This window comes from Choloepus didactylus, chromosome 19 (genome assembly GCF_015220235.1).
Source record: "Choloepus didactylus isolate mChoDid1 chromosome 19, mChoDid1.pri, whole genome shotgun sequence".
Classification (NCBI taxonomy): domain Eukaryota; kingdom Metazoa; phylum Chordata; class Mammalia; order Pilosa; family Megalonychidae; genus Choloepus; species Choloepus didactylus.
This window is the reverse complement of record NC_051325.1, coordinates 10,791,099-10,805,228: the sequence shown is the minus strand read 5'-3', so window position 1 is coordinate 10,805,228 and position 14,130 is coordinate 10,791,099. Positions and strand designations below refer to the sequence as shown.

Below are 14,130 nucleotides of genomic sequence, written 5' to 3'. Positions count from 1 at the left end.
TCTACATGAGATAAAGTATAAAACTGTTGAGAAAGAAAAAATTGTGTAAGTAAATGGATGGCTACAAACCTCTATACTCTGGATATAAAGACTCAATATCACAAAAGTGTTAATTTTTTCCAAGGTGGATTAAGACATTTAATTTATTGACCTCATTATACCAGTGTAATTTGTTTTTAATTATGCAAAAATACTGTAATCCTAACCTGGAAGAAAAAGTAGATGGTGAGCCCCTGTGTGAGTTATGATGGTAGAGCAGCCCCACCGGACAGTAAAACAATATTGGATACAAATAAATTTCAACCACTGAACAGAACAGCAAAGAGAACCTGGTGGCCAGGGACTGGGTAGATTTTAACACTTGATGAGAGGCATCAAAATCAATGAGGAATTGAAGGAACATCTTTTAAGTGATTTGGGTATCAGTGCTTAATAATTTGGGAGAAAAATCACCTTTTACTTCACAATATATTAAAATAAATTCCAGAGAAATTCACGTGTTACGTATAAAAAATCAAACCATAATACAGCTAAAAAAAAAAGTGGAATTGAATATTTATTAAGCTAAAAAAAAGTAGAACTGAATATTATACTTTTGGAAAGGGAAGTATTTTTTGAGATTGGAATCAGCAGAAGAAACCCACAAGAAAAGACTGATACCCCCAAATTTGAAACCTTTCGCTGTCAAAAGAAAAAATGCATACAATAATCTACAGAGTGTAGTACTAACATAAGGATAGACATATAGATCAATGGAATAATATTGAGTCCAGAAATAACATATCTGTGGTCATCTGATTTTCCACAAGGGCGCCAAGCCGACTTAACCGGGAAAGAACAGTATCTTCAACAAATGGTGCTCGGATAATTGGATAGCCACATGCAAAAGAACGATGTGGGACTTCGCACTATATACAAAAATTAAATAACAATGAAGACATAAATCTAAGATCTAAAACTATAAAAACTCATAGAAGAAAACATAGTTGTAAATCTTTGTGACCTTAGATTTAGCAATGGTTTCCTGGATATGACACAAAAGAACAAGGGACAAAAGAAAAAATAGATAAATTGGACTTCACCAGAATTTAGGATTAAATTTTATGATTACCAATAAGTGATGATAGCATCATACGAATTCTGATGCAGGTAGTAGTTTTATATTTCTCCTCCGTAACTTATTTGAATATTTTAAATAAGCTTTGGTACTACTGAAGAGTGTAATCTGATTACCTGCCTATAATGCAAAACAAAGTCATAAATTAAAAAAGTGATTTTGGGCCTTCTGGAACCACAAGTAAAAACTGCATCATTTCAAGTCCCAGAAATCACATAAGGCAACTATAAAGACATTCTGCCTAAGCAAACATTTATTGAGCACCTACTAGATGCAAGAAATTGGCTCTCCAAACGTTACTAATTTATTGCTACAACAAAGCTGAGTTTACTGTCGGGCACAGTAAGGGGGAGCAGACAGTGGCTCCCACGAGAAAGACGTGATGGAATCTGAGAACTGTAAATCTGATTTAAGGCGGGTCTTTCAAAAAGAGAGAATGGGTTAGGATCGAGCAAGGATGGGTGGAAAACTGCAAGGTTTTGGGCTGAGGGATTCAACAAATCTCCGGGCTTAAATTGTCTGTTGATCGTTTCCCTCAATGAGTCGTCAGATCTTTCTGGAAGTTCCCGTAACGATCAAGGCATTCGCCGGGTCAGGAAACGCCTGGACCAGCGCCATGGGTGGTTTCGGTTCTCCCACCCGCCAAGGTCAAGCACCGGACGCAGAAGACGGAAGTGAGGGGCGCTGCTGCAGCAGCACACTCCAGCTCCCAGCCCCGGCAGTGTTCCGCATTAAGAGTGAGGGGCTCTTTGTTCCGGCGGTGCTCACCGCTTGCAGATGTGCAGCCGGAGGACGCCTGTCCCGTGGGCCATGGGGACCCCAACGTAGGGTCGTAGCCTTAAGCTCGCCCCATCTCAGCCGCTGACTCGGAGGCACGCAGCCTCCGAGCATGGACAGTGACCAAGGCCGCGGGGTTAGCGGCGGGAGAGCGGACCTGGGGGAGCCTACGCGCCCACACACTCACGTGATCCTCCGCGACCGCACAAACCCCACACTTCGCAGCACCAGCTTCGCCGTCTTCCGCGCAGGCGTGCTTTGGCTAGCGGAAGTGACGTTGTTTGGCGCGGCCGGCCCGTCGAGAGACCCTCGCGTCTGCCGGCCCACGTAACTTGCTGGAGCAGCCCACGCAGCCGGACGTGCGCGCGCAGCTCCGCCCCCACTCCTGTCGGGGCGGGACCAGCTGGGGGCGGGGCGAAGGCTGAGGCGGCCAATCGGCTGCGCCCGTCCATGGACCGCGCCGCCGCCCCAGCGGGAGCTGCAGTTCCCTGGCCGGATCTAGGCTGACGCGCGGCGGCCCCGCAGTGAGGTGAGGGGGCAAGGACGGCGCCCCGAGCTCCGCCTCCCGGCTCTCCTCGGCTGCGGGGCCGCGGCGCTCGCAGCTGGGAAGCGGCGGGCCGGTCGGGCGGTGCTATCCCGGAGGCCTCCCCGGAGGCGTAGGCCCTTCGCCTGCCCTGAAGCCTTCTCGGAGGAGCGGGGCCTGGCCGGAGGAGCAGGGCCTCCCTGAAGCCTGCCCGGAGGACTCGGGCGCGTCCGGCGAGCGGAGTCCACGCGGGTGCACAGTGCATGCCTGCGTCGGAGAAGCAGAAGACGGATTTCCGAGGCCGTCGACGTCAGCCTGAGGAGTGGACTTGGCTGTGGCAGGAGTGAGCCCCGACTTCTTGGTTTTGTTTGCTGTGTCTTTTTGGGCAGGGTCGGGTTGGGAGGTGAAGGGGGGTGGAGCGTGCAGAGCGGCGGCGCTGGTGGCCCTTGGCAGGCGGTGGGCGGGGGCCGAGGGGCCTGTGCGTGCTTGGACCCCGGGTGTACGTTCGCAGAGCGGGGATGGTAAGGTTTTAAGCCCAAGAAACTGGGAAATTGCAGTCTCATTAAAAATAGATTGTGGAAGGCTATTGGGCGGAGCTGGGTCTCCGGGAGAAGGTCCCTGGCCTTGCCGTGCCCCAAGGGGCCTTGCCGTGCCCCAAGGAGTGGAACCGTGCGGAGTAGGAAGAACACTGGCCGGAAGGAATGGCCGTCCTTAGTGCAGATGCAGGGCTGTCGGAGCGGCCAGAATTCCGGCTATTAACAATGAGAACTGTCACCCAGGCCGGAAGTATTCTTGTCGCCATGATCAATGCATTCTCGCCCTGTAATCCAGCAAGATAGGAAATCGGGTTCAGAAACCACTTCATCGACTGTCACGCTGCGTCTGCGCACGGTGCCCTGTCGACAGAGGTTTGGGGAAGTCAGAAGGCTGGTGGTGAGTATGGGCCTCAGGCTACAGGTCGTCTGCAGCCATTTCTCCCAAGGGTGGGGCTGACATCAGTGGCAGTCCTTTGACTAACCACCCTTCTCCTCACCTTCCAAGTACATCCTTTACTTAGGTTTTGTATGTTTGCACAGTTTACTGCAGATTCTCAAGCCTCATCTAAAATGTGGCTGAAGGCTGTTAAAGGGAAAGTGGGTACTATGGAGGGGTGGAAGTTCAGGAGTCAAAAGTGAACTTGAAAGAGGCAGGTAGATTTCAGGGGGCAGTGTTGGGGTTGAACCTTGAGGAGAAAGCCAGGAGAGCGTGCAGCTAGCAGAGCAGAAGTGGCCCAAGATGGTGTGGTCCCACAGAAGCCAAGGAGAGGAGACTCCTAAGGGGTGGGGGGTGAAAACTGCAGTGTCAACCACTGTGGAAAGATCAAGGGACTACAGGCAGCTCTTCACATTTGGCAAGGCTGTGGCAGGGAGTGTGGGGCAGTTTCAATGTGAGTCCAGAGAGTAGTGCCAGGCCTGGAGTTCAGCCCAGCTTCCCCACTTCCTGAGATCCTGTTAGTTCCTCATGTGTGAAGAGGGGTTAACAAGAGCACCTGTGCCTGGTGCCCGTGAAGCAGTAAAACCTGGCCAGCTAGTCGCCGGCCTGTTGCCAGCCCTTTACGTGCACACACTCAGCCTTCTGGGAACTTGGGTTATTTTAGTAGAGTCGTAATTCAGTTATGAGGTGTTTAGGGGTACTGGAAATGCCCATCAATTTGTGGACTACTTTTCTAGTAAGCGTTCCTCATGGAGAGTTACTTATTTGGGTGGTTGTTTTCAGAGGGACACCTGGATTCTCTAAGGTTTGTTCCTGGGCAGTGGTGGCCATGTGTTTCATTGGGATTACCTGGTTTCTAGACCAAAGAACTAGGCATTATTGTTGCCATAAATGGTTACAGTTTTGGGATCTATGTCTGTAAGCAAATTAGAAAAATTACTTTGATAAGCATATTACCGCTTTAATGTATTTCATTAATCATAGCGAAGTTATGGTTTATTTATCACTTATGTTTATCAGTGGGGGAAATCTTAGTAACAGTCTATCTGTTCATGAACAGACCATCTTATGAAGGCATATCCAGGACTTCTCTTCAGAAAGCTGTCATAGGTAAAATGTGATTTGGATTTTTACCTGAGGAATGTCAGGTCGTTAGTTTGTATCCTTTGAAGAACTGAAATCATCCTCATAATTTTCAGGGGTTGCTCATATATGCATTCATTCTTGTTTTTGTTTCAAAGCTGTTTCTAGAAAGCAGAAAGATGGAAAGTGGTGCAGTTCTGCTGGAATCCAAATCCTCACCATTGAACCTTTTGAATGAAATGCATCAGCTCCGCCTTCTTGGTCACCTGTGTGATGTGACTGTCAGCGTGGAATATCAGGGTGTCCGGGAAGAATTTATGGCCCATAAAGCTGTGCTGGCAGCCACTAGCAAGTTCTTCAAGGAAATGTTCCTTAATGAAAAAACCGTGGACGGCACCAGGACTAATGTCTACTTAAATGAAGTGCAAGTTGTTGACTTTGCTTCATTTCTTGAGTTTGTCTACACAGCAAAGGTACAGGTAGAAGAAGATCGGGTGCAGCGAATGTTGGAAATGGCTGAAAAGCTAAAATGTTTGGACTTGTCGGAGACTTGTTTTCAATTAAAGAAACAGATGTTAGAATCAGTCCTTTTGGAGTTGCAGAATTTCTCAGAGTCTCAGGAAACAGAAGCAAGCAGTGGCTCCCAAGTCATCATTGTTCCTGACCCTAGGACCAATGCAGCCATGGATGGGCCTCACTCCAATGGCCTTCTGGAGTCCTCGGATTACCCGGTAGAGAGAATCAGCAATGGCATGTTGCCAGCTATGCCACCGAGGAAGTCCAAGGAGAAACTCGACAAGAAAAAAGATATAGTTAAGCCTCTCTACCCTAAAATCAGGCGAGCCAGTGGAAGGCTGGCTGGAAGAAAGGTGTTTGTAGAAATCCCTAAAAAGAAATACACAAGAAGACTCCGAGAGCAGCAGAAGAGTGCTGAGGATGACATGGGGGAATACAAGTGTCCACAAGACCAAAGCCCAGATAATGTGGGAACAGAGGTGGAGCCAGTTATGAAAAATGTGAATCCCAAAAATGAGGAGGGCAGTGCCGGTGTTGAGTTGGACAGAGTGCTGCAAAAGGCAGGGGAGGAGGAGGACGAGGATGAGGAGGACGAGGAGGGGGATAAGAAGAAGAGCAATTTTCAATGCACGACCTGCGAGAAAGCGTTTCTGTATGAGAAAAGTTTCCTGAAGCACATCCAGCACCGCCACGGCGTTGCTGCTGAGGTGGTCTACCGCTGCGATACCTGTGGGCAGACCTTTGCCAACCGCTGCAACCTCAAGGGCCACCAGCGCCACGTGCACAGTAGCGAGCGCCACTTTCCTTGCGAGCTGTGCGGGAAGAAGTTCAAGAGGAAGAAGGACGTGAAGCGGCACGTGCTGCAGGTGCACGAGGGGGGCGGGGAGCGGCACCACTGCCAGCAATGCGGCAAGGGCCTGAGCTCCAAGACGGCGCTGCGGCTGCACGAGCGCACACACACCGGGGACAAGCCCTACGGCTGCACCGAGTGCGAGGCCAGGTTCTCGCAGCCCTCAGCCCTCAAGACCCACATGAGGTACGGGAGGTTGCTGACACACTGGAGCGTGCTGGGGGATGTCGGAGACATTTGGTTCTTTTCAGAATGTGGCTTGTTTGCTTACTGGGATTTTCTTTTCTTGAAACGCAGAGGTTGGTAAATGAGGGTGTGCTAGGATTTGGGCCACTGTGGGTACATATCTAGATTTTTCACACCTTATCTTCTTCCCCTCTAGAAGTTGGGAGACTGTTTTGAGACATCTTTGAATTTTCTTGCTGGGTGAAGAGGCTATGAGAAATGGTTCTTGAGCTTTGCGGAAACACTGTAGCGTTCCTATAGGCCCCAGCCACAGGGGGCGATCCTTTCTTCCACCTGCAGACAGAAGAGAGCGCCTCTGCACCTGCAGAGGGCATCGACACCCCCCAGGCCCCTAGAAGCTTGTCTTGACAAGCACTGGGGACAGGGTCTGTCAGGTGCTTGAGGAGCCTGTAGAGTGTACAGGGCCTCCACACTTGACGATGAGTTGGGGCTTAGTTACCTGGATTTCACTTTTCCTGACTCTTCATTTAGTATTGGGTTCTGTGACCATCTGGGTCTCATGAGCCCATTGAAGACCAGTGAGATGACATTTTGGGCTTTAGGACACTTTTCTGGTCTTTCAGTTCCGAAGGCTTGAAAGTGCGCCAGCGGTGAGCCTGACCTCCAGAATTAGTACAGAAAGTGTTCTCTGTTTGTTGATTTGTTTGTGAAGTGTAGGAGGATGGCATTCTGGTTTGAAATAAGTTTCCTTACACTTCTTAGTATTTGTGCCTGAAATTGAGACAAGCAGTTACATTTTCTACTACTGTTTTAGCTTTGCCCTCAAACCTGGGCCAGTCTTTGGGGTGGCAGCATGGTGTTCACCGTCTTCTATTCCATACGCTAAGCTTCAAATAGTTGACTTAGTAAGTGTTTAGTAGATCGTGGCTGACTGCTACTTTATACTAGTTGTGAAATTAAAATGCTTATGTATATTCCTCAGAAACAAGATTTATTCAGGGTTTGAGGGCAATTCTCCTTTCCAGACTGATAATGAAGTATTAGTCAACAGTCGGATTTTTGATCATACGGTACTTTGTGAGCAGTATGTTCCTTAGGTGTTTGTGGTTGATGATTCTGAATGAGAAAGCTTTACAGATAGTCTTTTATAAAACATGTAATAGCGTGGTCTCTACCTGCAAATGCCTCAGAGCAGAAACAGTAAGGCACGTGAGCAGCTGCAGGTCCACATTTCTGCATGCCAGGGAGGCATCACTGCTGGCCTCGTGCACAACTGGACTTGGCTTTGGGATGGAGACTGTGGGCCTCTTCGCCTTTCACGTCAGCCCTCGTTAGGTCTCTCAGAGTAAACTGTGGAAATTGTACTGCAAAGTGAGGTTTGAAATACATCCTAAGTTACCATCTGAATGTTGTACTTTCAGAATTCATACAGGGGAAAAACCTTTTGTCTGTGATGAATGTGGTGCAAGATTCACTCAGAACCACATGCTGATTTATCATAAAAGGTGTCACACAGGTAAATACTCATGCTGTTGTGATTGAATGTCTTTCCTAGCTGTAGAAGGAAACTACGGTTTATTTTAATTTACAAGTTGGTATCTATAAAAGTGGTTCAGTTAAAGCCATGATGCAGCTTTTCCATTTATTAAATAAGCAAAAATAAATCAAAACATGTTTCTTGCGCCCACTGCCTGCCATTGGGCTCCTGGCAATGGGCTTTACCTCCCTGGGGCAGTATTAATTAGCATAGACCTTATGGAAAGTTATTTTCTGGGTCTTATGTATCAACAGGCCTGAAACATTTCTTACAGATTTAGCCAAAGTCCCATTTCCAGGAATCTGTCCTTAAGAAATTTCCCAAAATGTGGGAAAAACTATATGCTATTATCCATCTTCTTGCTATTTTTAATAACCAAGAGTTGAAAACAACCTAAATGTCCAACCTGGAAGTGGTTCTGTAAACTTTGGGTAAATCCTGGTTTATGACCCTGCCATTTGGACTAACAGCTCTGAACTTGTATGAAAAAGCACCAGTGGTAGGTTGTGGAATTGAAAAAATGCACAATTATGCATACAGTTGATCCCAACTATACTGAATACCTGCATGGAAAAAGACTAGAAAATAGTTAAATGATGTATTAAGGTGGTGGGATCATCGCATTTCTATTTTTCAAATTTCTTGTGGTAGGATTTTATTGCGTGAAGAAGAAAAATTAAGTTGGCGCTACTCTGATTTGGCACCGAAATCCTGAGATTCTGAACCTCCTGTAGCCAAACTGTTGTACACTACTGTGGCAGTACGAATCCAGTTCCTCCTTTGCTTTGCTTCTTTACTTTCACTCCTAAGCACATGAGCATCCAGTTCAAGTACAGGCGAGACAGAGATCAGGCAACTAGTGACCTGAATTATAAATTACTAGATTGCAAAGTGAGCAGAGTTGGTGCTTCCTGGCAGCTTGGGGGTGGGCGCAAGGGCAGGTCAAAGAAGTTTAAATAGAATTGGTCATTTGATGAGAATGTATTCAGATTTGATTATTTTGATGTTTGTGACATCAGGGACACATCTGATAATTAAATGAGCCCAATTTATGGGACTGTGAAGGATTCTCAAACTACAGAAAGGGAGATACTATTAAAATTTCTACTTGTCTTATAATCCAGTCAGGTTGATTGGTTGCTACTCTAGAATAGATAAGCATATATATCCATTGTAAACTTACTCTTCTTTCAGGAGGAGTTTTATTCTCATAGAGATGCACAGAAGTGTTTCCTTGGAGATAATCCAACAGTTCCTCCAAACAGAAGTTGTAAAATGATTTTCTCATTTAGAATGACTGTTTCCAAAATGGCAAGCTGACTGAATAAGACCTCTTTAAATTCTGATCCCGTGGAATCTTTTCTTGAGATTTCCAAGGATATTTCACACTGACTTTCAGGAAGTAGCAAGCAGCTTACGGGAATAGGGGTTTTATAATAGTTTTAGCCAGAAGCTGTAACGTGCTATCCCCCAGGGCACTTGGAGGAATCCATGGTGAGGTGTTTTAGGAGAGTGAACCTACTCTTCCCTTATGTTTTCGATGCCTGTGTTATTTCTAACTTAAGTTTTTGTTTTTTTTTTTCCATTTAGGTGAAAGACCTTTTATGTGTGAAACATGTGGCAAAAGTTTTGCTTCTAAAGAATATTTAAAACATCACAATAGAATCCATACTGGATCCAAACCCTTTAAATGTGAAGTTTGTTTCAGGACTTTTGCCCAGCGGAATTCACTTTACCAGCATATTAAAGTCCATACAGGTACGGCTGGAACGTCACCAGAGACGGGAGTTCAGCGTGGCAGGAAAAATTATGACAAAGGCTTTACATTTATTAGAAAATCATTTGGAATTAAGCTTTAGGAGAGAACTTTGACCAAATTTTTTATAATAGGTTTTTATTTTATTTTTACTGTTTTGAGGTTCTTGTTTCTGGTTCTGAGAAACTGAAAAGTAGGATCACTTATGTGTGCAATGAGAGACAACCAAGTCCCTTTGCTACTTGGCATTTTTATTAAGAAGGACAGGTTATAGGTGGTGTGGATTTTGAATATGCATGTAGACATTGTGAATCTTTTTACATTTTCAGGTTGGAATGAGGATAATGATTTAGACATTTCTGTGTGTGTGCGCACACACACACAGATTCAGTTATTAAGGGACTTGGAATTTTTAAAAATTACTCCATTACTGTGGAAGAGGTGATAATTTCTATAGATGTAATACCAGCTGCAGGTAGGGATTTTGGTTCTTCTTTCCAGTAGGCTGTGAACTCTTGGTAGGGGATAGCAGATTTGAACCTGTCGGCTGGCCCTTGAGTCATACCTAACACAGCCTTCCTCAGAGTGGAATTGGAAGCTCTGCCAGTGGTTTGCAAACAGCATTATTCCCGAGTGTTTTCACAATTAACTGCAGGCTAAAGAGATCCACCAGTGAGTCGTCTTCTCTTCCTGTTCAGGGGAACGTCCCTACTGTTGTGACCAGTGTGGTAAGCAGTTCACCCAGCTCAACGCCCTCCAGCGCCACCATCGGATACACACGGGTGAGAAGCCGTTCATGTGTAACGCGTGCGGACGGACCTTCACTGACAAGTCCACTCTCCGGCGGCATACCTCAGTAAGCAACAGCCAGGCTTGTTTAGGAAGCATTAGACATATGTATCCATAAATAGTCAGAAATGCCTGTCATCATTCCATAGGGTGGCTGTAGAAGACAACAGGCATTTTCTCCTCAGGTTTTCTCTGCAGTGAGAACATTCATAGGGAGAATGGAGTAAAGAATCAAGTTGCAAGGAGAGCCCAATCCATGATAAATACTGTTAAACAATAATGGTTATAAAAGGAAGACACCTGCCAATTAGGGAAACAAGGGGGTTTCACGTAGTAGAAACCAAATTGAAGTTACTGTGGTTTTAAAAAATGCACTGCTCATTAGTATCTATGAATTGGGTGATATCTTTGACACACTGAGTGACTTTTGTTTGTGTTTGATTTATAGATACATGATAAGAATACTCCATGGAAGTCTTTCCTTGTTATTGTAGATGGCTCACCCAAGAACGATGAGGGACACAAGACTGAACAGCCTGATGAAGAGTATGTGCCACCTAGACTTCCGGATAAATTGCTATCCTTTGCAGAAAACGGCCATTTTCATCACCTGGCCCCAGTCCAAGGCAGCATACCAGCCATGCAAGAGAACAGCCCTGCAGATGTGGCCTGCAAGGCGGACGACTCCATGGTGCCCCAGGACACTTTGCTTGCCACCACCATCGGTGACCTCAGTCAGCTGACGCCACAGACAGACTCAGCCCCTCCACAACTTCACTCTCTGACCAACATGGAGTAAGAGGTTGGCGTTACCTGCTAACTAGGTCCCGTACTGCCAGTCTTTGAGTGTTACAGCAATACTCAAGGTGATGCCAGTGACTGTGAAAAAGAATTGTCCATGGGCAAAGAAGATGCGGGCTAGAATGGCTTCCACAGCTTTTCCTGAATGTCTGCTAACTTGCACGACTTTATGAAAGCATTTTTAAAGCGTTCCCTTAAAAATCCTGATGTGCATGATCTCAGCTACCCTTTTATCAACAAAGGAGGCAGTTAACATAACCTCACTCAATTCTGGGGTGGATTGTATTCATTTATCTTTCTAATGCTTATCTTGATGTCTATGAAGTTTGGACAACTGCTTGAGTTAACTGTAGAGGACAGAGCACTGGTCCAGTTTGTGAACTTGCTATTACGGTCTCCCTGGTCTCTCACCCTGCCTTATCCTTCTGTGTAAGTTTATTTCCCTGATACTTCTTAAGGTATTTTTCTACCATGTCTGAGTCAAGACTGAAGTGAAACTGGGGCTGTGTATTTCCAGGATTTTCCCTATCAAGTTGAAGCAAATCAGTCTGCTTTGAGGACCCTTAAATGTGACTGAAGAAATGGGTTACTGCATTCCTTTTTTTCTACTAGTTTTAGGCACTAAAAAAGGAATGGCAAATTGAAGACTTGCAAAACAGCTCAGGATAGTCTACTCACAGTACATATGCAGGTAGATTTGTCATCAAGTCAACCTTTGAAATAAGGTGTGGCAATCTGGTTTCATTCCTAAAAATCCGATTAGGTACAGGCAGTCCTACCAAAGACTGTAGCAGCAAAAGTGTATTTTTTGCAAAGAGGTGTGAAATATTAAGAGGCTTCAGGAACATTTGAAAGCTGTGTAGTCGTAACAGAATGAGGTGGTTATGGCAGATCTTAGAGCAGAGTATTGGTATTTTTGCCAGGTTTTTCTTTTTTTTTGTAATTTTCAGAGATCTAGACTTTCTCATTTCCACATATGAAGATTGATGTAGGTCAGTAATTGCCACATATTTGTTTCCTCGGGGGCATGTGTGAATATGACAGAAGAGCCGGCTCATCTTTGCACCTTAAGAGTGACTGTGAAGAATCAGTAACTTTTGTCTCAAATGCTCCTTTGGCTGTCTCCTACTGAAATGAATTTTGCTCAGAATGAATTTGCATTGAAAAGATAATTCTCCTGTATTTGCTAAGCCTAATTTTTGGTTCTGTAACTTTGGTCTTTTGCCACATGCTTGTGAAGCACTTTCATTCACATGTAACCCTTGAACATATTAATTTAAAAAAAGAGAACCTCAAAGGACTAGCGTTCTTTTGCTCATTAGTTGCTTTTGTTTCCTACATTCTAATTTATTAAACTTGCTATGAAAACAGTTTCATTTTCTAAGACGAAGGTACTTTATCTATTCAGGATGAAGACAGCAGTACTATGCCAGAAACTAAAGGGGGGAGACATTTTTCCTAAGAGCATATTTTGTTTTAACTTGTAACGTTAAAGTAAATACTAAAGCCACCATAAACTGTTTTAGGTGCTGACATGTTTCCCACCTACTCTGGAAAACAGTAGTCCCAAAAGTAATAGGGAAAGTAATAGTCCAAAGTTATTTTCAATCCAATTATGATGTCATTATATCCTATAGTTGTGTTTATAGAACAAAAAATAGTAACTAAAACTGTCACACAACTATTTTACTCTTGGTAAGAGAAGAATGAACCTGTCCAGCTGATGTACTATTTCATGAAATAAAGTCATCTTGATGAAAAGGAATTTACATAATAGATTATTTTGTTACCTACTGAAAGAATTTTGTCTTGAATTTCTTTCTTTAGAAGTTCTACAAAAAACCGTTTGAGGTGTTAATAAATGTTTGCTTTGTAAAAGTAGTTTTGCAGTTCTGAGTTTATTTCCATTATTAGAATTTAGGCTCTGTAGAAACAAAATTCTTAATTGAGAGAAGCATCATTTGCCTAATTATACAAATGATGAAATTTAAAAATCCGGATCTATAAGCCTTTATTTAAGATTGTTCTAAGATTAACATATTTTAAAATGTGCTCCTCTTAATTACTTGGATTCCACATTTAATTTTTTAGACATGAAGGACCCACGATGCATAAAACTGACATCTGCTTACATAGCTGGATGGTGCTGAGTGTATAAATAGCAGTGGTACCGTGCCACAGTTTCTCCAAGTAATATGAAGTATGTATAAAACAGACTCGTTTATATACGTTTCTCTGTCTCTGACAAAGGGAAATCCGCAAATCCTGCAGAAGACTGTCTTAGAGAGGATACTGAAGGTATCCCCCCTATTTCTCTTTTTCACAGATAGCCCCACACTGAGTATATCTGCCCCAGATCCGCCCCTCAGAGGATGCCCCCTGTGTGGTACACTGCTTCTCCCAGAGCATCCACAGAGGACATTTAGGAGGCAATTCCTTGGCTTCCAGCCATTTGTGTGAAATACTCTTGGACCACACTCAAAACAGCTCTGCTACCTTTGGTTGTACCAAAAAATTTTTATAGTAGAGTTTGAAAAATTTACCATGTGATTTTAAAAGAAATGTAGTTTTGCTGTAGGTGATTAGCCATATCCACACCAACTAATTTAATTGTAAATTATAATTTAATTCTAACCTGGTGATAGTTAAACCTTGTCACACCAGGGAGTTCAACTCTTTGAAACCAAATGAATGCATGTCCACCTAACTGAACTGAACAGTATTCATGTCACCTGGAAGTATCAACATCATTTCAGTTGGGGGCTGCTGGCATCTATGTCACTGGACAGGGGCAGGTGTGATTTAAGAAGGGCCATTTGGGCTTAGAGGTAACTAAGCTACACACCCAAGTCAGAGGGTCACCTAGCCATGCTGTCCTGAGCTACCCGCTTACCTCTGCCGATTTATAAAGGGACTGACCAAAGCTGACAAGATCATGTTTTTAAACCATAGTGCTGATTTGTTAGAAAATAATTCCAAAAAGAGAAATTTGAATGATAAACTAACTTTGAGTAACCAACAACTTCCCAGAGAATTAATAATAGGATGGCCCATTCCATCATTCATTTTTAAAAATATGCCTTGAATTGTTTTAGGCCATCATGAGTGTACTGCTAGGACTCTAATAAATCACTGTTCTAGAACAGGATAAAGCAGCCTGCACTATCCCCACACTGGGGTCCTCTTCTCTTAGAACTTCAGGATCAAGTGGCCAGTGGGCCTA

The 14,130-nt window shown here is 44.3% G+C and overlaps 2 protein-coding genes across 8 annotated transcripts in view; one reads left to right on the top strand and one right to left on the bottom strand.

The window, feature by feature from the left end:
• LOC119515846 (NTF2-related export protein 1-like) overlaps nucleotides 1-2,312 on the bottom strand; it is a 48,191-nt gene extending 45,879 nt beyond the window's left edge. The window contains exon 1 of the mRNA XM_037812057.1: nucleotides 2,082-2,312. The gene's annotated coding sequence lies outside the window, so the exon portion shown is untranslated. The remainder of the gene's footprint in view (nucleotides 1-2,081) is intronic.
• Nucleotides 2,313-2,353: 41 nt separating this feature from the next.
• GZF1 (GDNF inducible zinc finger protein 1) lies at nucleotides 2,354-12,668 on the top strand. Of its 7 annotated transcripts, XM_037811363.1 has the most exons (8): nucleotides 2,354-2,760; nucleotides 3,249-3,350; nucleotides 4,450-4,499; nucleotides 4,631-6,024; nucleotides 7,446-7,540; nucleotides 9,152-9,319; nucleotides 10,016-10,173; nucleotides 10,555-12,668. In XM_037811363.1, exons 4-8 carry the CDS (start codon nucleotides 4,652-4,654, stop codon nucleotides 10,903-10,905), a joined length of 2,145 nt encoding a protein of 714 aa, XP_037667291.1. In that variant the 5' UTR covers nucleotides 2,354-2,760; nucleotides 3,249-3,350; nucleotides 4,450-4,499; nucleotides 4,631-4,651; the 3' UTR covers nucleotides 10,906-12,668. The 7 variants fall into 7 exon arrangements, with proteins under 7 accessions (XP_037667291.1, XP_037667286.1, XP_037667285.1 ...); XM_037811358.1 differs by lacking the exon at nucleotides 4,450-4,499 and having other exon boundaries at nucleotides 3,197-3,350; XM_037811357.1 differs by lacking the exon at nucleotides 4,450-4,499 and having other exon boundaries at nucleotides 2,990-3,350.
• Nucleotides 12,669-14,130: the final 1,462 nt, after the last annotated feature.

Bases quoted from the DNA above. Each gene is read 5' to 3' on its own strand.
- GZF1 (XM_037811358.1), top strand. From the start codon at position 3,225: ATGCATTCTCGCCCTGTAATCCAGCAAGATAGGAAATCGGGTTCAGAA. The intron at 6,025-7,445 runs GTACGGGAGGTT...TTGTACTTTCAG, and splicing joins GCCCTCAAGACCCACATGAG to AATTCATACAGGGGAAAAAC. The intron at 7,541-9,151 runs GTAAATACTCAT...TTTTCCATTTAG, and splicing joins TCATAAAAGGTGTCACACAG to GTGAAAGACCTTTTATGTGT.